Here is a 23,857-nt window from a genome sequence, read left to right as displayed (position 1 = left end):
TTGAATATGTTAGGTTACATGGCAAAAGTGATTAAGATGTGATTAAGGGTCTTGAGATGGGGAGATTATCCTGGATTATCTGAATGGGCCCCATGTAATCACAGGATGGACGAGGGAGATGAGAGTCAGAGAAGGAGATGTGGGGACAGAGCAGAGTCCAACTGATGAAATGGGAGAAAGACTTCACTGGCCATGAGCCAGGGAATGTGGGCAGCCTTAAGAAGTCCCTAGAGCCTCCACAAAGGAATACAGCTCTTGATTTTAGCTCAGTGAGAGTCATTTTGGATTTCTGACCTGCAAAATTGTTAAGATAATAAATTTGCATTGCGTGTACGGTTTTTTTTTTAATATAAATTCAGTTTATTCATAAATTTGTGTTGTTTTAAGCCAGTAAATTTTTGGTAATTTGGACAACAGTAATTGGAAGGCTAGCCTTGGCTGCTGACTCCCTTCTTGGAACTGGAAATGCCACAGAACTGAGAGAAAATAACGTTAAAAACTGTGAGGAACCCCTAGGGAGACAGAAGGTGATTGAATTCCAGTCTATGAGGTAGGGTTGACAGTTTGGAGCAGGAGAGGCTGGATATACTGGTCAAGGGAGACTGTTAGAGTTCTGCCTTTTTCTCTTCCCAGTGCTGCTTCTCCCCATCCCTTCCACACCCTGGGGTCCCAGATTCCAGTCAAGGGAGATAGCTTTTAGAAAAGAACAGTGTCTCCTTATATTTGCCTAAATGTTAGAGTTTCTCTGCAAAGTGTGGCCAGTGGCCAGTGGGCCCAGAGTGGGATTCCTGAGGTACACTCCCTTCCCCACTCCCCTAATGGCACCAGATACTGTTCTAGATACTGAGGATGTAGCAGTAAATAAAGTCTCCATCCTCAAGGAGAAGTAAATGACAAATAAGAAAAATCCACATGGGGAAAAATCAAGGAAGAAAATCAGCAGGTGTAGGCTTTGGGAAGAGGCAGATTTAAATAGGATGATGGGGAGGCCCCACTGAGGTGCCATTTGAACACAGTTATGAAGGAGGTGAAGGAATCAGCAGTGAGTGGAGTGCTTATTAAGAATAACATTGTGATGGGGCGCCTGGGTGGCGCAGTCGGTTAAGCGTCCGACTTCAGCCAGGTCACGATCTCGCGGTCCGTGAGTTCGAGCCCCGCGTCAGGCTCTGGGCTGATGGCTCGGAGCCTGGAGCCTGTTTCGGATTCTGTGTCTCCCTCTCTCTCTGCCCCTCCCCCGTTCATGCTCTGTCTCTCTCTGTCCCAAAAATAAATAAACGTTGAAAAAAAAAAAAAAATTAAAAAAAAAAAAAAAAAGAATAACATTGTGAGGCAAAGGCGCCAGCAGCAGTGGAAGTTCTGAGACAGAAGCAGGCTTTGTTGAAGACCAACAGGAGTTTGTTGTGGCTGTGGTGCCAGGAGTGATGGCAGGAGCTTTTGGGGGAAGGTGGTAGGCCCCGTTGACGGTTCTAGCTGTGCCTCTGGGGGAGGTAAGGAGCTCCTTGGAGGAGGTGTGGTAAGGGGAGAGATCTCACCTGGTGGGATCTCACCTGGTGAACAGCTCAGGGGGAGCCATAATGAGAAGCTGACCAGTATAGTTGGAAAGAAAGGAAAATGGCAGATTGACAGCCTGTGCTAGTGGGAGCATAATTCATGTTCCCAGCCTCATAGGAGGATGGAGTAAGCATAAAGAATACCATCAAGGAAAGGAGGAGATGGGTACGTGAAACAGGAACAGGGTGGGATTCTTGGGAACAAAGAATTCAGGAGATGGGTTGAGTAGCAGAATGGATGTAACTGAAGCTGAATGAACAAGTTGGAAGGTCAAGTTGAAGAATTCTAGAAAGCATTAGGAGGGATGAAGAGATGAAAGCTAGGAGAAGCAAAATGCTATAGGATGAGGGTAGAAGTGGCAGTATTTGTATCTCAGAAGCAGAGAGTAAATGACTGGAGCAAGGGGAAGAAAATGTTTGAGGATAAAATGACCAAGAGTTTCTCAGAGATCACAAAAGAGGAAAGATCTGAAATTTAAAGAATGCTAAACACGACAGATGGAAGGAAGAAAGCCCACGCCTAGACACACTAGAGTAAAAGTTTAACAATGGAGATGTAGAGAAAATTCCACATCTTATTGAAAGAAAAAGTCACAAAGGAATAAGAAGCAGATTAGTATCAAACTTCTCAGTAGCACCAGTAGATCTGAGAGCTACTTTGTCAGTGTCAAAATAACTTTCTTAAAATATATATGTGTGTGTGTGTGTACATATATACATGTATGTATATATATGAATATATTTTATATATACAAATATGTATATAATGCATATAATATATATTATGTATATATATGTATAATATATATAAAATGCTTATTTGAGAGACAGAGAGTGTGCATGGGGTAGAGGGGGAGAGAGAGAGAGAGAGAGAGAGAGAGAAAGAAAGAGAGAGAAAGAAAGATTCTCAAGCAGGCTCCACACTGTCAGTGCAGAGCCTGACACGGCTGAAACCCACAGTGAGATCATGACCCAACCAAAATTAAGAGTCAGACGCTTAATCTACTGAGCCACACAGGTGCCCCAAAAGTAAAATTTTAAAAGCAGAATTTTATACCCTACAAAACTATTACTTAAATGTAAAGATGAAATAATTTTTTTCTTTAGCGTAGATGACCTTGGAAGATTTTCCACACAGAGCTCCTATGTGGAAGCTACTGTTAGAACTCAGGCGCTTGCAGTAAAATCCATAACATGTGAGAGAGAGCACATACCTGGGAAAATATTCTGTTGGCCAGAAAAGCAAGGGCTTTGTGATTTTGGAGTAAACAAAGATTTTTGACACAAGAGAGAAGACACGGCACCACAAACCACGGAGGAGGAAATGGATAAAGGAGGTGACTTTTAAGTTAAGAACTTCTGTTCATCAAAGCGTAAAAAGGCTAGCCACAGGGTGAGAAAAGATACCTGCAATACATATGTCTGACAAATTGCTTTTATCCAGAAGTTTGAAGAAATGCCTTAAGTCAGTAAGAAAAAGACAACTCCGTTAGTAGAAGGGGCAAAAAATCTTTAACAGTTACTTTATAAAAGAGGATGTCCAATGGCTTGTGAGCTTATGGAGAGGTGTCAACCTCAGCAGTCATCCAGAGATGGCAAATTAAAACCACAACACAGTGCTTCTGCACACCCACCAGAATGGCTTAGTGAAAAAGATGGACAGTACCAAGTGATGTTGAAGTGTGGAGCACCCCAAATTGTTGGACCCTGCCGATGGGGCATATAAATTGGTGTGATTTTAGAAGACTTGGCAACCCATGCTAAATGAAGAATTCTGTGTATTTATTCTGTAACTCAACGATCCACTCCTAGGCATACTGCCAACAGAAATACATCTCATGTTCACTTAAAGATAAGTTCAAAGATGTTCACAACAGCACTGCTTATCATACTCACTGGAGTTAACCCAGATGTCCATCCACCAAAATAGAGTGGATAGGTTAATTGAGGCATAGTCACACTGGAATTCTGTAGGGCCTCAACAACATTGAGCGTCGTGACCAATGCTGAATGAGAGAAGCCAGACATAAAACAGCATACTGTGTTCTCTTGATAGGAAGTTTAAGAACAGGCAAAGCTCATCTAGGGGGCTCAAGGTCATGGTAGTGGTTAGCTGTGGGAAGAATCGTAACTAAAGGGAGTATGAAGAGGACACCAGAGGTTTAGTGCTGTCCTGCTTCAGAGTCAGGGTTCTGGTTATATAGATGTATTCACTTGATGAAAATTTCTTGATTTTTTACTTAGATGGTTTATGCATTCTCTATGTAATTCTTTGCTAAAAAGTTTAATAAGAAGAAAATTTTAAGAAAGCAATCCATAGCAAAAGCAGTCCAGAAGTAAATTCTGGGTAATCCCAACATGGAAGGCAAGTGAGGAAATGGGAGGCAGTAAAAAGCAGAGAGAGATGGGAATGTCATCCGCCCTTTCTCTTGTGGAGAAATGTAGATAGTTACAAGTTTAAGTAATTGATAGGGAAAAATAAAAATAGTTACAGGTCCTAATAGGTTAATGGAGTAACTGCCAGAAATCTAAAATAGAATGTATATCTTTGAAATACACTGTGTCGATTAGGAAAGGTTTGCTGGCAGTTAAGAAAGACTAGACGATCAGTTTGTGAAGAAAGATGCTGAGGTCTTTCCTAAAAGAACTTCTGAGATGGGTAGTCCAGTGCTGGTATCATTAGAAACCCAGCCGCTCTATTGTGTTGCCCTACCATGTGCAGCTTCTACTTCAAAGGTAGTCCCCTGTGGGTCCAGGATCCTGGAGCTGCAGTGGTTACACCTGCATTCAAGTAGCAAGGAGGAAGAAGCAGGAGGGACATAACCCTTCTTTTTAAGGAAATTTCCCAGAAGTCACACATCCTTTTGCATCTCTTTGGTCAATAATAAGCCCATAGCTGGCTTCAAGGGAGGCTGGAAAATGCTGTTTAGCAGAGGTGCAAGGTGTCTAACTAAAAATTGGGGATCAAAAACTAAGGAAGAAGGGCAGAATAGCTTATTGGGAGGCAAAAGGGGAAAATAAATCCCTCTTTTTCTTGTCTACTCGACCAATTCCTATGGTCACCAAATGTGTGTGGGTTTTCTCCCCACACCATCCAGTTCTCTGACACCAGCTGGGTGTTCTGGAATTTCACTCAATTCTGACACTGTCTACCTGGAGGTAGCATCAGATCCCACAGGTTAAGGGCTCAGTCCAATCAGACTGGCCCATTTTAGATCCCAGTTCTAAGTCCAGGTTGTTACCTGTGCTTGGGCCAACTGGCTATAAATCACAGGTTCCCATGATCCCTCCTTGGGCTCAGTAGTTTGCTAGAATAGTTTACAGAACTCAGGGAAACCATTTATTCACTAGATGACCAGTTTGTTACAAAAGGCTATAACCTGGGAACGGTGAGATGGAAGAAGAACCAGGTGGTTATAGGGAAGGGGTGAAGAGCTGCTATGCCCTGTTCAGGCATGCCATCCTTCTAGCACCTCCACATGTTCACCAACCTGGAAGCTCTCCCAAATTCCCATACCTGAGGGATTTTTGTGGAGGTCTCAGTAAGTAGGCATGATTGATTAAATGATTTGGCCATTGGTAACTGAATTCAGATTGCCAACCCTTATTGCCTCCTCAAGGGTGGGGGTGTGTGGCTGTAAGTTCCAACCCTCTAATCACATGGTTAGATCTCCTGGCAACTGGCCCCCATTCTTTGTGATTTTTCCAAAAGTGATTAACAAAAACTGAGGTATGGTTGAAAAGTGCTTGTTGGAAATAACATGACAACTCCTTTCACTTTTATCACCTTGAAACTATTTCAGGAACCAAGGACAAAAAAACACAAATATAACAAAAGATGCTTCCATTGCTCTTATCACTGAGGAAATTACAAGTGTTTTAGGGGCTGTGTACCAGGAATTTTGAACAAGATCAAAAATATATTTATTATAAATCACAGCACCCTAGGATACAACTAGGAAACTGTCACACCTAAGAAGGGAAATTGAGGGCAAAAAAAGGAAAAGAAAGAACTGAAAAGTTTGGTAATTAGAAAACATGAGATAAGAAGGCTGAATTAAGGCCATGTAGAATAGTGATTAAAACAACTATAAATGAGTTAAACTCACTAATCAAAACTCTCAGACCAGCCATATTAAGTAATACATCATCTGTCAAGCAGACCCAGGGTTAACCTGGAGAGAATGGGAAAATACATCAAGTGAATGTGTCATTCAGGGGAAGTCATTGATTGGCCTAATCCTTTTTTTTTTTTTTTTTTTTTTTAACCTACCTATAGAGTCAGCTTGACGTGTATTGTGGCAGGAAAACTTCCTAAATTGTTTCTGTTCAGCTCTTTATTAGAGAGGGCCACCTAATAAATTTTGAACATTTTAAGACCATTTTCTCATGCTTCAAAGATTTTCTGTAGAGCTGGCCTCCTTTCTCTCTCTTTCTCTCTCTAATTCCCTCTGACTTAACTTGCCTGAGGTTGCTAAGGCCTGATTAGCTCTCCACCATGACCCCTTTTCAAGGCTGCCTGCCCAGAACTAGAAGAGGCCAGTGTTCCTGAAGTGGAGATGTGGGCGCACACAGATGAGAGTTAACAGCATTGGTGTGGGGTGAGCCCAGCTAAGGTTGTTGTGAAGGCAGTGAGGATTCTGCCTAAGAATTCATTGTTACCTTAATGATAATACCAGGTGCTAGACTCTGGCTACTTGAGGTCACCCCTAAAGGGTGGGCTCATCCCCAGAGCAGCCCTCAGCCTGGAGAACAACTGAGAAGCATGCAGAGCATGGTCGAGCAAGGAGGGCAGGCATGGGTGTGCTACAGGGCCTCAATCATGGGTTCAGAGCAGGTTCTAGTCATGATTGGTAAGGACTGGATGTGCCTAGGAGCAGGAAATATCTCAACAGAAAGGTACTGGGACACCAGAGGCTTGGCCAGCGTCTTTTAAAGGAGCAGAGGGATCCTTATTTGGAGCTGTAGTCTCTGTTTTCAGAGTGTTTGTGGCATGGGACCCAGTGGGGTCTTGCTTCACCTAATATGTACGCTTGAGAGTCAGATGTTTCCCACCAGTTCCCTATTTGCCAGCCTTCAGTGCTCCAGGTTGTGCTCTAAAGCTGCCTAATGACAAGTGACAAGTGCCCAGGCAGTTCCCAGATAGTCACTCTTCAGAGGTCTTGCTTTTGTCTGTCAAGGTAGAGTTTAAGAACAACTTTGTCATATGTAAATTTTCAAGCATATAAAAAGAAATCCTGGGGCGTCTGGGTGGCTCAGTCGACTGAGCTTCTGACTTCGCCTCACTTCGGCTCAGGTCATGATCTGAGTTTTGTGAGTTCGAGCGCGGTTTGTGAGTTGGAGCCCTGCATCGGGCTCTGTGCTGAAAGTTCAGAGCTTGGAGCCTGCTTTGGATTTGGTGTTTCCCTCTCTCTCTGCCCCTCCCCTGCTCACGCTCTGTCTCTCCCTCTCTCTCAAAAGTAAATAAAAATTAAAAAAAAAGAAATCTTACATATTCATCATTAGATTTTTTTTTCCAACTGAATTTATTCTGAAAATACAGCATTTTCTAGAACATTTTAAATGTCAAATTTTTTTTTTGTTTTCTTTCATTTTAAGGAGAAATGTTCTGTTTAAGAAATTGACAGGTCTTAGTTATGGCTTCTGTGGATTTTTGCCCTTTTAAGTTCAAAGAAATAGCATAAGTTACCAGTGAATAGTTACTAAAAAGGGAAGTGTGACACTATATGCCTTTAGGTTCTGCACATCAGATTTTGAATTTCACCATCCTGTAGTAGCTGTCAACAGAACTGAGATAACAGTATGCCATATTAGACCAACCGTGGGTAGTGACTTTCCTCCCTACATAGTAGGCTGGGAATACCTGCATCACATTGGACAGGCTTCAGATATGTGCTAAAGTTACCTGTCTGGTGGAAGAGAGTGTCCTTGGCCCTGACCGTTCTCATTTAATGAGCTACCTGAGTTCTTGGACTTCTTGGCAGCATGAGGATGAGGCTCTGTGAAGCAAATGCTCTTCAGCATTAGAGAAGGTACATTTCTCAATGGGAAGATGAGAGGCTGGGGAGTTCTCTTTCCCTCTCCCTCACTGTGACCTTAGTGTGGAGCAGAACTCAGTTCCTGATTCCCCTTTAGGCCCCTCGATAGTTTCCTAATGTCTGCACTGTAGGTGTGGGTACTCCTTATCTCTGCTGCCATTTTTCACTTTCTTCTTGCAGAGAACCCTGGTTGAGATCAGATCTCATGAGGTTGGGCTCTTTGCTGGGGCATATTATAATCATTTTCTGTAATGATTCTCTAAAATAACCCCAAGCCTAGAAGGAAAAATCACATTTGTACATACTCAAAATGATTCAGAATGATTCACTTTCTTCTACAAGTTCTTATACAGATTTTAGTAGAAAATTGATAAAACTCATACCAATTTAATATTTGGGGCATTTAGCCCCTGAATTAATTATTCTGAAAGTTGGTATAAATCTAAAATAAGATGCTGTGAAAAATATTGAAACATATTAGGCCAGCCTTTGAAACAGAGAGATTACTCACATTTGATAAATTTGAGGAAGCAAAAGCAATTTTCCTTGAATAGCGTAGTGAAACCAAATTACCATTTTCCTGTTCATCTTTGTTTATATATGTGTTTATATATATATTTACATTGTAAATTTACATATGTAAATTTTATTTGCGTATGTATTTTTAGCCAGCTGTTCATTTTGGGTCAGGTGTTCTTGGATATTTATCTCTTATTGCCATTTTTCTGTGTCTTTCACTGGTAACTCTTAAAGTTCAGGGAAGCTTATGATTTATAAATCAAACCAGGATGCCCTAAAGATCAACCTTGTGGTTTATCCTCCCGAGAGATTCAGTGGGTTACCATGCAGATGAACGAGACCAGGAAGGCCAATTAATCTCTTGACTCTCACTTAAATAAAATTTATCTTGAAGTAGTATGAAAGTAGGCCTTTTGTAGTTTATTTTAAATAACTGAATGTGGAGAACATTTATTTCTTAAGAAGAGACCTAAAGCATTCATTGGGGCTTGCTTTTGCAGAAAGTCAGTAGCATTGTCTCTGCTTCTCTCTCCCAGATCAAGCACTGCACCTAGCAGAAATTTTCCTACCTCTCCAACATCATCAGCAAGTCCCTATTCCTCAGTGTCTGCCTCTTCCATTGCAAATGGTGATAGCACTAACACCTCTGGGATGCACAGTTCCGGTGTCAGCAGGGGGTAAGAGCAGGCCCTTTCACTTCACTTCCCTCCCTCTGGGTCCTTTCCCAGGCTGTACCTGGAGAGCTCTGTTGCCACACTAAGCATAGTGGGATTGGGGTTCCCAATGGGGACGTGGTGCATGTGGTTTCTTGCTCTGTTTCCTACCCACCGTAGAGTGTGCCTCCTCATTCTCACTTACATTGCTTGTTCTTCTATGAGCTGGTGTTTTGCCCACAGCCTAAGTCACTGGTGGTCCTGGGGAGTCACTGCTTTTGTCTATGAAGGGATGGGTTGGCCATATGGCAAAAGAGCTGTGAGGGAATGGTTCTCTGCTGTGGGAGAGCCCTGCCTGTATCCCCCTCTGGATGGCTGTGATTCTTTTGCAAGCATCTCAGGAGTGCCTGCCACACAGCAGGGATAGAGTGGAGGAGGAGGGTGAGGTGAGACAGTGTGCATGAATACTCAGGTGGCCTTAGTGTGGCCTGGTGGGTGGTGGCAAGTGTGAGCCCTTGATCTTGGCAACCACATGTTCTTTCCTGGAGTCACATGGCAGTTAGCCTTCTAGAGGGATACACAGTTAGCATTCGCCAAAAGCCTGAGAAAACTCAGATAGCGTTTCTCCCCTTAAGGATGTAGCAGGTGGTAACCTGCCATTATGTCACATCAAGGGCAGGGGTGGGCGAAGTGGTGTGGCCTGAGGGCTGGCGAGGGGAGTAGAAAGAACTTGTATCATGAGGTTTTTTCCAGATAAGAATTCTAGAAGCCCTGGAGGAGCCCAAAAAGGCATCCTGAGGGCATGTGTACAGCACTCGCTTTTATTGCTATTGTGGATTGTGTTTTCCAGTGGATCTGCCTTCTCTGCTTCGTATAATTGTCAGGAGTCCCCATCGTCTCACATACAGCCTGGGCTCTGCGGACTTGGAAACCTGGGGAACACTTGCTTCATGAACTCTGCTTTACAGGTAGAGGGGAACTACCATCTAAATAACACTGCTTCTTCACAGGACTGTGGCTTGGTTAAGAAAGGCATGCTAAAATGTTGGGAGGATCCTTTCCCATGGGTCCCTGCCTACCCTTTGTTAATACTTCAAGGACCCCTGTCAGGGAACCTCCCACCTGTTAGTACAGAAGGGCCTCATCAGTGTTAATGACCCCAAAATGTCTTCCTAATCAGTTCTGGGTTTGGTTTTGCATTAAAATATTTTGACCATTAGGGAATGGTCAGAAAATATTGGAGTATTTGCCTGGTTGGTTTCTGATAGAATGCGAACTTCCAGCAGCTCATGCCATCTTTTCGCCAAAGATAGCTTATATCATGCCCCTGATTGTGCAGAATCCCCATATCCTCCCTTTGATACTTCATTTGTTCATTGATCAAATATTTATTGGGACAGGGGTGCCTGGGGGGCTCAGTTGGTTAAGTGTCTGACTCTTGATCTCAGCTTAGATTTTGTTCCCAGGGTCATGAGTTCAAGCTCTGCCTTGGGCTCCATGCTGGGTAAAGCCTACTTAGAGAAAAAAAAATTATTTGGGCATACTATGTGACAGTACTGTGGTGGACATGGGCTAGAGTTAGGGTCCAGTTAGAAAGTTAGGAGAGCACAGTTCCCAAGACTGCTTTCACTTCTGACACCAACTGCAAGTTTGGGAGTCCCCAAGACCACCTTCAGTTTCGATAATTTGCTAGAAGGACTCACAGACTCACTTAAAACTATTATACTCACAGTTGGGGTTTATTATAGGAAAAGTATACAAGTTAAAATTAGCCATGGAAAGGAGCAAATAGGAGTCCTGGAGGGTTGGGGCGCCTGGGTGGCTCAGTCGGCTAAGCATCTGACTTCGGCTCAGGTCATGATCTCCCAGTTCAGGAGTTCGAGCCCCGCGTTGGGCTCTGGGCCGATGGCTCGGAGCCTGGAGCCTGCTTCAAATTCTATGTCTCCCTCTCTCTCTGCTCCTCCCCTGCTCACGCTCGGTCTCTCTCTCCTTCAAAAATAAATAAAAACATTTAAAAAAAAAAAAAAAAAAAAAAAAAGGAGTCCTGGAGGGTCTCCAGTGCAGAGCTTCTGTTGTTGTCTGTTGAGTCAGAATGCATAACTCTTCTAGCATTGACTTGTAACATTAAGCATGGGGTGTTGTCAAATATGTAAACTCACCTGAGCTTTGGTGTCCAGAATTTTTATCAGTACTTTATTTTCATGGCTTGATTGATTGATTGATTGAGTGCCCAGGTAGACTATTGATAGGATGTGACCCAAGCCTCCCCACCCCTGCCCCACCAAGTCACATTGTTGGTCTTTCCAGAGTGGCTGGCTCTCTACCCTAAGATGACCGTATAAGTGTGGCCACCACCACCCTAAATCACAGTGTTAGATTCTATATTACGACTAACTAAAGACCTCCAGGCAAACAAAGATACTCCTGTCAGGGATAACATTCCAAGGATCAACAGAGTACTTCCCAGAAGCCAAGGGCAAAAGCCAGACTTTCTCTTTGGACAAGGCCAGATTCTTTACTATACATAGAGACTCAGTGGTGAGCAAATCAGACATGGTTTTTGTACCCACAGGACTTACAATCTAACTTGGAAGTTTCTTGGAGTATAAAGGAAAAGATTAAAAAATACGTTAAAGAGTAGGTGACTCTTGGGTTTTGAAGTTGTTTTTCTCCACTGTGATGAGATGGGAAGAGCTGAGTACTAAAGAAAAGAACCTTGAGATTTGGCCTTTCATGGGTAGGTTTTCTCAACTCTTTTGTATCCTCAATTTTCCTCAACTATTGGATGAAGATAACAATGAGGAGATTTATAGCTCCACGTGTAAATATCAGGAAAAAGAAGAAAGGGTAAATTCTGTAATTTAAGCTTCTATCTTCTAATGCTAGGAAAAGAACAAATGAAACCCAGAGAAAGTGGGAAGAGGGAAATAATAGAAGAACAGAAATCAGTGAAATACAAGCTGATTAAAAGTACAACTAAATGTGATTCTTTGGGGAAAAAACAAAAAAAACAAAAACTTAAATTGACAGAAATGCTCAGAGAAACTGATCAGGAATAAAAGAATAGACATGACTAAAGCTGGGAATGAAAAAGGACTGTCACTACAGATCCTATAGCCATTAAAAAGATGAGACGATAGTGGAACAACTTTATGCCATTAAATTAGACAATTTAGCTGACAAATTTAAGATTTTATTTATTTATTTATTCATTCATTCATTTATTTCATTTATTTTAAAACATTTATTTTCAAGAGAGGGAATGCACGTGTGTGCGTGAGTGGGGAAGGGGCAGAGAGAGAAAGGGAATCTCAAGCAGTCTCCATACTGTCAGCACAGAGCCCCATGTGGGGCTTGAACTCATGAACCTAGAGATCATGACCTGAGCCAATATCTAGACTCAGACATTTAACTGACTGAGCCACCCAGATGTCCCTTAAAGATTTTTTTAAGTAGTCTCTATACCCAACATGGGACTCGAACTCACAACCCTGAGATCAAGAGGTGTGTGCTTCACCCACTAAGCCAGCCAGGCGCCCTGACTAGGAATTTTGAAAAAAAGGAAAATTTTAGACGATCATATCTCATAACTATAGACACAAATAATGTAAATGAGGGGCGCCTGGGTGGCGCAGTCGGTTAAGTGTCCGACTTCAGCTCAGGTCACCATCTCGCGGTCCGTGAGTTCGAGCCCCGCGTCGGGCTCTGGGCTGATGGCTCAGAGCCTGGAGCCTGTTTCCGATTCTGTGTCTCCCTCTCTCTCTGCCCCTCCCCCGTTCATGCTCTGTCTCTCTCTGTCTCGAAAATAAATAAACGTTAAAAAAAAAAATTAAAAAAAAAAACAAATAATGTAAATGAAATTTTAGCAAATCAAATTCAACAATATAGATGAAAGTGGTAGAACAAGTGGGGTTTGTAATGGCAGAACTAGGTTGGTTTGACACCTGAAAAATTAATTTCTCACATAAAGGAGAAAGCCCTATGATCATCTCAATAGATGTAGAAAAAAACCTTTGATCAAACTCAATTTTTGAGTTTAAAGAGTTATAATTAGTATGTACACATGTACAGTGATAGTGTTTTTTGTTTTTTCTACTATCTCGTTATCCTGATCTTTCCTCTGTAATGTTTCAGCTCTAGTAAAACATTTTGCCTTCAGCTTATTTATATTTTATCTTCCCATGAGACAGTGGAATGTCCTAATCAATTCTTGTGGTTTTTTTAATGTTTATTTTTGAGGGAGGGAGAGAGAGAGAGAGCAAGCGAGTGTGAGTGGGGGAGGGGCAGAGAGAGAGGGAGACACAGAACCCAGAGCAGGCTCCAGGCTCTGAGCTGTTAGCACAGAGCCTGATGCAGGGCTCAAACTCCTGAACCATGAGATCATGACCTGAGCTGAAGTTGGATGCTTAACTGACTGAGCCACCCAGGTGCCCTTCCAAATCAATTCTAATTTAAAAAATTATCATCTTAAAATTATTATGTTAAAACTTATCATCCTTGGGGCGCCTGGGTGGCGCAGTCGGTTAAGCGTCCGACTTCAGCCAGGTCACGATCTCGCCGTCCGTGAGTTCGAGCCCCGCGTCAGGCTCTGGGCTGATGGCTCAGAGCCTGGAGCCTGTTTCTGATTCTGTGTCTCCCTCTCTCTCTGCCCCTCCCCCGTTCATGCTCTGTCTCTCTCTGTCCCAAAAATAAATAAACGTTGAAAAAAAAAAAAAACAAAAACTTATCATCCTTCATTGAATAGAAGATTATTCTGTGTCAGGCACTTGGGTGCACAGCTTTTACCCTTGGGTAGTTATTTCAGAGAGAGTTCTTAGGCAGTGAGTGAGCTCCCAACTATATCCTTGGGAGGTTAGCTGCAAGGCAGGCCACCAGCAAGGATTCTGGAAGGCTGTGCCTTACTATTGTGAGCCTTGCAGAGAATCTACTGAGAACTTCATTTTGTTGGAGTTGACCCTCATTGGCCCTTGAGAACTTCGTTTATCTTTATCTCTGTGTGTTGTCCATAAGGGGTGTGAGCTCTGATTGTGTTCTCTTTCAGTGCTTGAGCAACACCGCACCACTGACTGACTACTTTCTCAAAGATGAGTATGAGGCTGAGATCAACAGAGACAATCCTCTGGGAATGAAAGGGGAAATTGCAGAAGCCTATGCAGAGCTCATTAAACAGATGTGGTCTGGAAGGGATGCTCACGTGGCACCTCGCATGTTCAAAGTAGGTTGCTGTATATGTTTCCTTTTTTCCGTTTTGGGGAGAGTGATTTAGTTTTCAAATGATGCATTCCAGTTGCATTTTGGGGTTAAGATGGGGTCTGGGACTAAAAGCCTCACACGTTGAGAGCCGCCTTTCCTGTTGTTGAGTCATTCAGCGCACGGATTCGTTAAGTGACCTCAGCCCACACCTCTGGGCAGGGGATACTTCAGAAGTCATTTGTGCTGTATTCTGTGGTGCCAGCCTTTAAATAGGCAACATCCTAATAAGCCAGACCGTAAAATTCAGTTTAATTTCCAGCACTATCTGAAGGGTATTCCCAGGTTCTCTGAGCTGAGAACCTATACCCGCTGTGGTTTGAGTTGGGCCCCCTAAGTCAGGTTGATATTCGTGGAATGTGGTTGAGAGGCAGTTCTCACTTAGATCCCTCAGCAAGGGAGATCAGGTGAACTGTAGTGGGCTCTTGGATCATCTTGGGCCTTCCCTCACCTTAAATGTTTTTTCCTGTTGAGGGGAGGGCCCTTGCTTCATATTTTTAAATCTGAGAAATCCTACTTAGCCTGCACCACCAGGGTTCAAGGAGCCTTCATGAAGCACATGGTAGAAAAAGATAGGCATGTTTTTTATGCAAAGAGGGGAGCAAAGTTGCACCTTAGCTCAATGAGAAAATTTAAATCTTAGTTTATTGAAATGGAAAACTAATTCTTTTTACCCCCATAGTCACATTAATCTCTGGGAAATACATGTAAATTACTATTCACATGCCATAAAGTCATAAAGAGATGGAATCGGATGACAACACATTAGGCTCAAGCTCTTATAAATAAACAATTGACAGATCGTATTTAGGGATATTAGAGGTAGTATAGAGTTTCCTTGATGATGGACATTTTCTCTGCACTGTCTGTTGTGGTAGCCACTAGCCACTTGAAATGTGGGTAGTGTGAACAAGAAATTGGATTTTTTAATTGTGTTTAATTTTAATTTAAATAGTCACATGTGCCCAGTGGCTATGGTATTGGGCAACACAGGTGGAGAGCATTGGTTCTCCCAACTACAGGATTCATCGGAACCTCTGGAAAGGCTTGTTAAAATACAGAATACTGGGGTGCCTGAGTGACTCAATTGGTTAAGTGTTAAGCGTCTGACTCTTGGTTTTGGCTCAGGTCATGAGCTCATGGCTTTGTTGGTTTGAGCCCCACGTTGGGCTCTGTGCTGGCAGTGTGGAGCCTGCGTGGGACTCTCTCTCTCTTTCTCTGCCCCTCCCCACCAGCCCCCTCCCCACTTGCACTGTCTCTGTCTCTCTCAAAATAAATAAATAAACTTAAGTAAATAAATAAAAATAAATAAAATATAGACCACTGGACCTATCCTGAGAGTTTCTCATTCTGTAGATCTGGGTTGGGCCCAAGAATGTGCATTTTTTTTTCTTTTTTTTTTTTTTTTTTAACTTTTAAAACTTAAAACTGATTTATTTAGTTTGTTCATTTCTTATATTTATTAGTGGTCTTGACATCAACAAAATTGGAATTATTATTAGGTTCTACCAGAAAAAATAATAAATGCAATAGAAACGAGTTGTATTTCTAGGAATTTGAATTTTGAACCAAGAGGACCAAGAAATAAACTTTCAGGGTTATTCATTTCCTTTGCTAGCACTGTCAGATGTTCAGGTACTTTAGTCTGTAATGAACATAATAAGGTATAATTATGTATACTCAAAGAGCATCTTTTGCTGAGCTCATGTCCAGTGAACCAAAAATTAAATTTCAGTGTTTAGTTATTCTTTGAGAGTACAATAGTTCCAGGTTACCAAAAGGTAGTTTAAAAGTTCACTGGAAACACTTAAGTTGTTTGCTAGAATAAATTACTATTGGCAGATTTTTGATGGAAGGAGTCTTGAATCTGATGTCCTCAGTTTTTTATTATTTTTGTTTTATTTATTTTTTTTAATTTACATCCAAATTAGTTAGCATATAGTGCAGCAGTGATTTCAAGAGTAGATTCCTTAATGCCCCTTACCTATTTAGCCCATCCCCCCTCCCACAACCCCTCCAGTAACCCTCTGTTTGTTCTCCATATTTATGAGTCTCTTCTGTCCCCTCCCTGTTTTTATATTATTTTCGTTTCCTTTCCCTTATGTTCATCTGTTTTGTCTCTTAAAGTCCTCATATGAGTGAAGTCATATGATTTTTGTCTTTCTCTAATTTCACTTAGCATAATGCCCTCCAGTTCCATCCACGTAGTTGCAAATGGCAAGGTTTCATTCTTTTTTATTGCCGAGTAATACTCCATTGTTTGTATGTGTGTATATAGATATATGTATATAGATATATGTATATACATATATCTATATACCACGTCTTCTTTACCCATTCATCCATCGATGGACATTTGGACTCTTTCCATACTTTGGCTATTGTTGATCGTGCTGCTATGAACATTGGGATGTATGTGTCCCTTCGAAACAGCACCCCTGTATCCCTTGGATAAATACCTAGTAGTGCAATTGCCGGGTTGTAAGGTAGTTCTATTTTTAATTTTTTGAGGAACCTCCATACTGTTTTCCAGAGTGGCTGTACCAGCTTTCATTCCTAAGGAATGTGCATTTCTGACAAGCTCCCAGGTGATGCTGGTGGTGCTAGTTGGGGACCACACTCTTGAAGATCATGGGTGTAAAGCGATACAAGGCAGACAGTTTATTTAAGGATAGGAGGGCTGTTAGGTACAGGAGGCTTCCTCTGACTGATACAGATATTTATAAAGTTCTCATGGAGACTCTGAACCAAAGAAGCAAGTAAGAGGGGGATTCGTGTCAGTATTTAGGAGGTGTGGCTGCTCAGGATGCCACTCTTCACTTTTCTTTTAGGATAGTGCCCAGGTGTCAAGTCTGCTGTTCTCCTGGCTTTTGATCTGAGCCCTCTCTCTCTGGTGAGAACTACTGGCCTCCTTTGGGCTCCTGATGAATTAATTGGGCCACTCAACCAGATGGTATTCTCCCTTACTGTCCCAGGTGACCCTGCAAAGTTTTTTTTTTTTTTTCAAGTTTATTTATTTTGAGAACAAAGAGGGTGGGGCACACATGCAAGTCAGGGAGGGGCAAAGAGAGAGGGAGAGAGAATCCCAAGCTGTCTCTGCACATCAGCATGGAGCTGGATGTGGGGCTTAGCCTCATGAACCAGGAGATCGGTGACCCAAGCCGAAGTTGTATGCTCAACCACCCGAGCCATCCAGGTGCCCCTGCAGAGTTATTTTTGATGGAATTTCCCATCTGACTTCACTGGTTTAAATCTTACACTTTCTGATGTGATTGCTTTTGTTGTAGACCCAAGTGGGACGTTTCGCCCCTCAGTTTTCTGGCTACCAGCAACAAGACTCTCAGGAGTTGTTAGCCTTTCTTCTAGATGGATTGCATGAAGATCTGAACCGTGTAAAGAAGAAGCCCTACCTGGAGCTGAAGGATGCCAACGGGCGGCCAGATGCGGTAGGATATTGAAGATTGAGGATTTTGAGCAGTAGTATTTCATAGAAGTTGCCTCCTTCTGAAAGTTGCAGGAAAATTCTTTTGGTCTTTGAGTATTGGTGCCAGGACCCTGGTTGCCTCTTGCTATTGATGATGTGGACACAGGTTGTGGTAGAGTAATGCGCTCCAGGTCAGGAAGAGACTACCCCTAGTTACTCCTAATTCTCTGGCTTGGGCTTCTTTAATTGAGAGTCAGTTTGTTAGTATAATTTCATTGCTGAACCAGAGACTAGGGCATTCTGTAAAGTGTCTGTAGTATGGGCCGTCATTAAAATACATACATGATCATTAAAATAGTTTGTTACTAACATTATTAGGGCACTGACTTTTTTTTTTTTTTTTTTTTTTTTTTTTTTTTTTTTTTTTTTTTTTTTTTTTTTATTTTTTTTTTTTTCAACATTTATTTATTTTTGGGACAGAGAGAGACAGAGCATGAACGGGGGAGGGGCAGAGAGAGAGGGAGACACAGAATCGGAAACAGGCTCCAGGCTCTGAGCCATCAGCCCAGAGCCTGACGCGGGGCTCGAACTCGTGGACCGCGAGATCGTGACCTGGCTGAAGTCGGACGCTTAACCGACTGCGCCACCCAGGCGCCCCTTTATTTTTTTTATTTTTAAAAAAAATTTTTTTTTTTTTCAAACGTTTATTTATTTTTGGGACAGAGAGAGACAGAGCATGAACGGGGGAGGGGCAGAGAGAGAGGGAGACATAGAATCAGAAACAGGCTCCAGGCTCTGAGCCATCAGCCCAGAGCCTGACGCGGGGCTCGAACTCCCGGACCGCGAGATCGTGACCTGGTTGAAGTCAGACGCTTAACCGACTGCGCCACCCAGGCGCCCTGGGCACTGACTTTTTGCCTCGATTTTCTGATCTATGAAAAGGGAATTTAGTATTTAAGTTACCCTATCACGTTGGGATTCATTATACGAAAACTTTAAAGTAGCATTTATATCTTGAAGGAAAAACCATGAGTTAGCTGAACTGTAGTATGAATTAAAACCTCACTGAAGGGACTTTGGCTCATTGAAAACCTTATAGGAGGCAGTCCTTGCTCTGGTCATGTCCATTTACCCACGGTGTTCTCAGGGCTGTCTATCTCCTATCAGAGGATACACAGATACTGGTGTGTCCATCGATCCTAAGTGAAGACTGTTAAATGTGGGATTGGGCATAAAGCTGGCATGTGGCTGTATGGTACACCAAGAGCAGTCCACACCCTGGCTGGCCTGGACCAAGTTCTTTGCTATAGAGACTGCCTCATGGTCCATCTCAGATTCTGCTGTAGATCATTCTGGATGATGGGATAAATGACTCAGGTGTGTTGAGAATGTCTTCTTTATCTTTCTCCTTCTAGGTGGTGGCAAAGGAAGCCTGGGAGAATCACAGGTTGAGGAATGACTCTGTGATTGTGGACACATTCCATGGCCTCTTCAAATCTACTTTGGTTTGCCCAGAATGTGCTAAGGTTTCTGTGACCTTTGACCCATTTTGCTATCTAACTCTCCCACTGCCCCTGAAGAAAGATAGAGTTATGGAGGTCTTCCTGGTTCCTGCTGACCCTTGCTGCAGACCTACTCAGGTGAGAGAATCTGCACCCTCACAGCGCCCCTCACCGTGGGACCCAGAGCAGGGCTTCTCCTACCGACTGCTTCTGAATTCCTGTGGCACTTGCCTGAGTGTGTCCCCCCAGCCTCCATCAGACCTCTGTAATCCTTTATCATTCAGAGAAGATTGTGAAGGTGCTCTGGGCTTCTCTGTCACTTTTCCCCCATGCTTCATTCATGCAGCTAAGGTAGTACGAATGATCTGCTAAGTGGTCCTTGTATCAGAACGGTGGGAAGCAGCAGCAGGGTCTTCTTGGCCAGTCAGCCAAGAGAGCCTGGCTAGAACAGAAGGCTGTGTGTGAATGGAGTGACGAGCGGGTCTTAGCGTCCCACCCCGCTGATGGCTCACTGAGTGACTATACTGCTTAGTCTCCTGGCTCTGGTTTCTTCACCTCTTAAAGATGACGAGACATGGCAGTCTGTATAGTTTTTAACAATTCCTTAAAGGAAGCAAACTTTAGGAATGAAACAAAGTAGTATTTAGGAGGGAAAGAGATGGGTGGGCCCCTGGGCTGCCTCCTGAATAGAGAGGCAAGTGCTGAGGCAGAAGACTTGCCTGTTGGCTCTTCTGATGACTCATTTGGGCCCTAACCTCATGTACACTGTTTCTGGGAGGTCATCTCAGGTGACCTGTGTTGCCTGCTCCTCCCAGCTCATCTCCCACCCTTTGCTGAGCGCCTTTGTCACCCCTCCCATCTATCTTTTTGCAGTACCGCGTGGTTGTGCCGCTGATGGGGGCTGTGTCTGACCTGTGCGAGGCTCTCTCCAGGCTGTCTGGCATTGCTGCAGAAAACGTAAGGCAGGGTGGTCGGTGGCAGTCACTACTTCATAGTCCTTTGGAGTGTATTTTCAAACTTGTAGCCATTTTTAGGGGGTAGTTTTTATTGGCCAGCACAAATGTGATTATATCTGGATGCCTCTGGCCTCCTGTCCCTCGCTCACTGTGCACACTGTGGCTGAGACTCCCTTCAGCCACGGGAACACTGTCCTTCCTCCAGTGAGGTCACACTAGCCACGGTCAGAGGACCAGGAGTAGGGCTCTGCTCTCAGCTTTGCTGCCCTTGCCTACATGACCTCTTCTGTAGTATGAGAAGCTGCAATTTCTTTCCTACACTAAACTCCGTGAGTCTGGAGTGACTTTGTGATGTTCTTGATAGAAATCTTTATTTAGAAGCAGCTGCCCATTCTGGGCTTTCTGCCGAGCCTGGCCCTGTGTGGTGGTGGGGAAAGTGAAAATCCCCTCCCCATCCTCCTGTATGCTCCAAGTACCTTTGTCCCAGCCCTGGTCACTGCTCTTGCTCAGCCCCACTTCCCTCGTAGCCCTGCTGGTTTTAGGCAGTTGCATAGTTGGGGTTTGGTATGTTCAGCTATGTGCTGAGGATGGTTTGGAGACTTCTGGCCCTGGCAGACACCCCAGAGACGTCTGGATGACCACCAGTCTCTGATCAACACTCACTCCCCACCATTCCTGCCACTTGAGGTCAAATCCCATCGTAACCCTCAGGACAAATGTTAACCAGCAGGTTTTCTGCTGGTGGCAGTCATGCTGTTCTTCTCCCTTGGGCATTGGCCCCTAAACTCTGGGGCTAGTTGAGTGATGGTCTCTCTGGAGGTAACACTCCAGCAGCACATTGTTTTCATTTGCTTCTGGGGTTTTATGTAGAGGCCCTTATCCATCCTGTAATCTTTCTGTTACTGTTGATTCTTAGATGGTGGTCACAGATGTATATAATCACCGGTTCCACAAAATTTTCCAAATGGATGAAGGTTTAAACCACATCATGCCTCGGGATGACATTTTTGTGTGAGTACTCAGTGGTTTCTGCTGCAGGCTCAAAGGAAACATTCTAGAGGCTTTGCCTTGTAGGTCTCTCCAAAGCAGAAGATCTGGTAGTCCGTGCTCATGTGGATTTGCCCTGACTCCTTGTGCCAGGGGATGGGGGTTCAGGGAATTCTGACAGCCATCAATGCTAAGCACTTCATGGCACTTCAGAGCTAGATATTCCAGATAACTCTCTTTAGCATGGACATAGTCTCTTGTCACCAGTTGCTACCTATTAAGAGGGCCTATTTAGTAGTCCTATAGATGGTCCTGATGTCAGAAATGCCTTTCTCAAGAAGAGTCACAGCTGTACAAGGGGCCGCAGGAAGATGAGGGAAGGGATGTGATGTAGGCCGTGGTTCCTTGGGCAGGCGCGATCTCAGAGTGACAGGAGGGTTGACAGAAACAACGGTTTTCTGCTCTGACATTCTGTAAGCTCTGAGACTATTTTCTCATCCATGTGGGGACGGTACAATGCCAGCTCCAGTGATCTCTTTAGCCCCTCCCAGGTCCCCTTACTTGAAGGCTGCTCCCTGTAATTTTGTGTGTGTCCCTCTCCCGGGTGGGGTGGAGTAGAATATGAGCTTGTCTGCACTCCCTGACAGTCACTTACTTGCTCAGGGACGCTTGAATGTGGACCACACCCGTGCTGTTTCTTCCTCATTCCCTCTTGCTTGGAAACTTGCCTCTGCTGAGAAAGGTTTTCAGGATTTGTTTTGGTTTTTGTTTTGGTTGAGGATTGCAGTACACGAAGGAATCATTTCCTTCCCTTTAAGTTTTTGGGCCTGTGACTTCCAGATCACTCTAAAAGAAGTAGTTCTTGACCACACCCAAGATCCTAGTTCTGTTCACTTGCACAGGCTGCCTCCCCACTCAGCCATCTTTGCTTACTTGACAAAGTCAGCTCAGCCTCAGGCTAAGACTGTCCATTTCTGACCCCAAGTCCTTAACAGCAAACATCTCCCCTCAATTCTGGAAACTAGTGTTTGTACACACCCAAGCTCAGAGGAACTGGGGCGTTGCCCTATGGGAAGCTTAGCAAACCACCACCAACAAAGAAATTTGCAGAGGGCTTGAGTGCCAACCATCAGGAAGCAGATTGTTTTAAAGATTAATTGGTAATTATGAAAACACGCTGGTGGCACTAATATTACTTGAGTGTGTGGCGCACTCTGCCGCTGAGTCCTTGAATTCTCACCGCCACACTAGAAGGTAGTCTTGTTCACTGAGTAAGCAGACTCAGAAGGGAGCACTTGGCCCCCTTATAGTGGCCAGAAGGTGACAGTGACAGACCTGGGCCAGCCTCACTCCAAGACCTCATTCTTGACACTAATGCTGGACCACAGGGCCCTTACCTAGAGCACACCTTAGCCATTTTTGTGAGTTTTTCTTAGAACTCCTCTTGCACATATGTCATTTAGGACTATTTGCCAGGTATCTGGGGAGGGTTGTGTGTGTGTATGTGTGTGTGTGTGTGTGTGTGTGTGTGTGTATGTTTGTGTTTATAGTTTTCAAAAATTGAATCAGTAAGTTTGTGTCTCCCCCTATAGGAAGAGGGAAAGACTACAGTCGGTTGCCAGCAATTTTGGTAACATCTGTTCCAGGATAAAACATCTATAAATCTCCTCAATCCCATGTATTCACTAAGTAAGACACATTTTTCAAAATCATTGATTTATATTTAGCATTTTCTTTGGTTATCTCTAATTTTTAAAAAATTAAATATGGTTCTTTTACTTCAATGTTTTTGAACAAAGATAGCAAACAATTAGTTTTATAAATTTGCTTCCTCATTTGAAAGAAAGCATCTTTGCGTAATATGCTAGGTATACATTCTTGTACAATATTTGATTTTATAACACTTCAAAAGTTGAGCTCCTTGGTGACAGAAGATGAACTTGGTGGCCAGGCCTCCCCCTTCCTGCGCCTTTATGTCTGCAGTGATGGTCCCGATGACAGCTGTCATCTGTGTTGAGTCCCATTCAAAGGACCACAGAGTTGAGGCCATGGTTGGGGGAAGGAGAATCACATTATCCCCGAGTCCCGGGTTGCATAGATTCACATTTTGCTGATAGTGATCCTTGGGATTCCTGACCCAGCTTCCAGAATCTTCTTGGAAATGGCTTATCCACCTTTTATGCTAAAGTATGATTTGTCCCAGTAACCACAGTCCTGGCCACCATGTAGCTGCAGCTCAGATCTCCGTTGCTCATGATGGCCTGCTGCTGAAGGTGCCCTCTTGTGTGATTGACACAGGTACGAGGTCTGCAGCATCTCCGCTGATGGCTCTGAGTGTGTCACACTTCCAGTCTACTTCAGGGAAAGGAAGTCCAGGCCGTCGAGCACTTCTTCCGGGGCAGTGCTGTATGGACAGCCACTGCTGGTTTCTGTTCCCAAGCACAAGCTAACCCTTGAGTCTTTGTACCAGGCTGTTTGTGAGCGTATCAGGTTGGTGACAGAAATGCATTTTGCTTGTTATTTAAAATCAAGACGGGCCTGGTCATAGTGGTGACTCCCCATGCAGTGTCCCTGTGCTGGTCCCACGTGCTTAATCCTGTGAAAATGCAGTTGGGCCTGCCCCCAAAGGGCCAGGACAGGTGCTGTTGGGAAGGGGCACCTGGCACATCTTTTTTTTTTTTTTTAAGGGGTCTTACATTGTTTTTTGGGTTGTTGTTTCTTTTTTTTTTTTTTTACAGCTTATTTATTTTTGAGAGAGAGCGCACGCGTGCATACACACAAGTGGGGGAGGGGCGGAGAGAGAGAGACAGAATCGGAAGCAGACTCCAGGTTCTGAGCTATTAGCACAGAGCCCAACGTGGGCTTGCACTCATGAACCTTGAGATCATGACCTGAGCTGAAGTCAGGCACTCAACCCACTGAGCCACCCAGGTGCCCCCCATCTGGCACATCTTAAGCATCATGATACTGTCACCTAA

At 43.7% G+C, this 23,857-nt stretch overlaps 1 protein-coding gene across 6 annotated transcripts in view; it reads left to right on the top strand.

Moving 5' to 3' along the window:
• Positions 1-23,857, top strand: part of USP4 (ubiquitin specific peptidase 4) — a 49,633-nt gene that overhangs the window by 12,225 nt on the left and 13,551 nt on the right. For 3 of the 6 annotated variants that reach the window (XR_004343196.1, XR_003966964.1, XM_030306742.2), the window contains exons 7-14: positions 8,644-8,784; positions 9,611-9,728; positions 13,802-13,975; positions 17,298-17,456; positions 18,850-19,074; positions 19,810-19,893; positions 20,809-20,903; positions 23,178-23,369. Coding sequence is in view for 4 of the 6 variants with exons in the window: in XM_030306742.2 (XP_030162602.1) it covers positions 8,644-8,784; positions 9,611-9,728; positions 13,802-13,975; positions 17,298-17,456; positions 18,850-19,074; positions 19,810-19,893; positions 20,809-20,903; positions 23,178-23,369 (1,188 nt within the window). In the remaining 2 variants the exon portion in view is untranslated. Of the gene's footprint in view, positions 1-104; positions 325-8,643; positions 8,785-9,610; positions 9,729-13,801; positions 13,976-17,297; positions 17,457-18,849; positions 19,075-19,809; positions 19,894-20,808; positions 20,904-22,471; positions 22,569-23,177; positions 23,370-23,857 lie in introns of those variants that run through there. The other 3 variants (XM_030306744.1, XM_030306743.2, XM_030306745.1) reach the window with 3 other exon arrangements.

This window comes from Lynx canadensis, chromosome A2 (genome assembly GCF_007474595.2).
Source record: "Lynx canadensis isolate LIC74 chromosome A2, mLynCan4.pri.v2, whole genome shotgun sequence".
In the NCBI taxonomy this organism is placed as follows: domain Eukaryota; kingdom Metazoa; phylum Chordata; class Mammalia; order Carnivora; family Felidae; genus Lynx; species Lynx canadensis.
The sequence above is the reverse complement of the archived record's forward strand: the minus strand, read 5'-3'. Positions and strand labels throughout refer to the sequence as shown.